Below are 2,742 nucleotides of genomic sequence, written 5' to 3'. Positions count from 1 at the left end.
ATTCTAACACATATTGCACGGAATAAATATAGCTTTATCAATCCACCAAGACATGATTCTATTTTAGTATTCAACTGCTGTCAAAAATAGAAACCAAGATATCCCAATACAATACCTCCGCAGATCAATAAATGTATCTTGTTCTATCTGTTTTGTGGTCTATTCACCTTTTCAACAGACAACTTTCATGAAAGGCCATATCACGCAATTAGTGGTTATCGTTTCCTATCTAAAATCAAGTAGCACCTTCCTCTGTAATGTCCAAAAATTTCACTCACTCACTCACTTAAAAATGGCAGCCCGGTGCACCAAACTCCCGCTATGCGAAGGGTCTAGAAAAGGGCCGGACCACAAGGGTCTATTGTGCGCAGCCTTACCCTGCATTTCTGCAAGAGGCTGTTTCCACAGCTCGAACCCGTGACCTCCTAGAGGTTACATGTCAGCAACTTTACCAGTTACACCAAAGCTCCCTTTCAGTCAGTCATTCACTCACTTGACTCCCTATATATACATTATTCCAAGAAGTTTTGATAACAAATTTTCACATACAACTCATTCCTAGCTAGTGAAAATGTTCAAACTCCTCTTTCTTTTTGCTCTCCTGATATCAAGCAGCAATGCTGCTGTACAAGATTTCTGTGTAGCAGACCTAAAAGGACCAGAATCCCCTGCAGGCTATTCTTGCAAAACTGCTACAAAAGTCACAGTAAACGATTTCGTTTTCTCTGGCCTAAGTGCAGCAGGAAACACATCAAATATAATCAAAGCATCAGTAACACCAGCATTTGCAGCTCAATTCCCCGGCTTAAATGGTCTCGGTCTCTCTGCAGCACGTCTCGACTTAGCCTCTGGTGGTGTAGTCCCATTTCACACTCACCCTGGTGCTTCTGAAGTCTTGCTCGTCGTCCAGGGATCGATTACTGCGGCTTTTGTTTCCTCAGCAAACACTGTTTACTTAAAGACACTAAAGAAAGGTGAACTTATGGTATTTCCACAAGGTTTGTTGCATTTTCAAGTGAATGCAGCTGGTTATACTTCTGTAGCTTATGTGTTCTTTAGCAGCTCCAGTCCTGGCCTTCAGATAACCGATTTCGCGTTGTTTGCCAACGATTTGTCTACTAAGTTGGTTGAGGCTACAACATTTCTTGACGAAGCTCAAATCAAGAAACTCAAGGGTGTTCTTGGAGGCACTGGCTAACAATGTGCTAGCATGTAATGTGTTTGTTTCTTTTTATTCAAAGTTGTTATTTTTGTTTCTTTGTTTTGGAAATTCTTGGCAACTACTTTGCTATTGTCTTTTGATGATTCTTTCTGTCAATGCCATGTTATTGCGAGCTTAATTAGTTCTTTAACTTTTTCAGCTATGGAATTTAACTTTAGTAATGGCTGTCTAATTAAGTCATAGGAGTACTATGTATGTCCATCAGTAGTAGAAAGTGTTGTTCTTTCTAGTTTCCTTAAGTAAGGATTCTATGCATATTTCATGAAATAATTAAGTTATGTGCACCTCACAACATAAAAGGTATTTATACAATCAAGTAGGGAGGCAATTTAAGCCCAAACGCATTCAGCGCCGCCTAACCCGCCCAAGGTTAGGCTGCTCATTGACCAGCCCATTATTGAAAGGTGAAATTAAAAAATAGTCAGATTTACATGTGGTAATTAAAAAATAGCTACAGTTTTAAAAGTATTCGAAATTTAGCCACTTTTCATGTAAAGATAAATCTGAACGAAAACACTGTCAAAATCCGAAAAATATTCTAGCATAATATACTGAAGTTCAATTTTTTTACATGTGAACTTCCAGCATAATATACTGGAGTTCCAGTACATTATGCTGGAACTCCATCATAATATACTGGAGTTCTAGCATAATATACTGGTCCAGCATAATATGCTGGAAGTTCATAAACATGTGCTCCAATCTCCAGTATATTATACTGGAACTTTCCGTGTGCTGGAGTTCCAGCATAAAATGCTGGAAGTTTATACACAGGTGCACCAATCTCCAGTATATTAGGCTGGAACTTTTCGTGTTGTAGAAAAATATTAGCTATTTTTCAATGACTTTGCAAACGCTAGCTATTTTTCAATTACCAGTCCGAAAACTGGCTAGCCCGTGCTATTTTTACATTGTTGAACCCAGCCCATCTTGACCCAACTCATGTGAGCCCATCTAAAGTTGGACTGATTTTTAACCCAAATTGATCCATAAGCAACTTTGCTAAAATATCTTTAAAATAATTCTTTTTTGTTTAATATGTTATATATGACCATAAGAAAGAAAAAAAATATCTTATTTGGTTATTAAAAAATTATAAGAAAACACATAAATAATTAAAGCTTGGTAAGAGTTGGGTGGATTGGGCTATGACCATAATTTTAGTCCATCTTGATCCAGCCCATTTTAGTTTTTGGACGGGTCTTTATTGACTAAGCTCCTTTTAACCCGTCCAAATCAGTCCAACCCTACCATTTGACACTTCTGCAATATTCAAGTCCTATATAAAAATAATTACAATTAAATCTTTATAAATATAACTAACATTCTATCATATGTTAAATCTATACTCATAGTGTAAAAAATCCTCACATAAGTCTAAACAATCGCATGATTATTTATGCGTTTGGTTGAATTGACATCTTTGCTATAATGGACGAAAGCAAGAGAAAATTAAACAGGAAATTTCCTTCCCTTTGTTCGGTTTATGGAGGAGAGCAACTAGAAGTGATGTAGCAGAA

General features: G+C 37.1%; 1 protein-coding gene across 1 annotated transcript; it reads left to right on the top strand.

Moving 5' to 3' along the window:
- The first annotated feature begins 523 nt into the window (after nt 1-523).
- On the top strand, nt 524-1,340 carry LOC104091185 (auxin-binding protein ABP19a-like). Its single transcript, XM_009596464.4, has one exon. The coding sequence runs from the start codon at nt 572-574 to the stop codon at nt 1,196-1,198; it is 627 nt and encodes a 208-aa protein (XP_009594759.1). The 5' UTR covers nt 524-571; the 3' UTR covers nt 1,199-1,340.
- The last annotated feature ends 1,402 nt before the right edge of the window (nt 1,341-2,742 follow it).

The sequence above is a fragment of the Nicotiana tomentosiformis genome, chromosome 12 (assembly GCF_000390325.3).
Source record: "Nicotiana tomentosiformis chromosome 12, ASM39032v3, whole genome shotgun sequence".
Classification (NCBI taxonomy): domain Eukaryota; kingdom Viridiplantae; phylum Streptophyta; class Magnoliopsida; order Solanales; family Solanaceae; genus Nicotiana; species Nicotiana tomentosiformis.
Note: the sequence above shows the minus strand (reverse complement) of the source record. Positions and strands in the feature narration are given on the sequence as shown.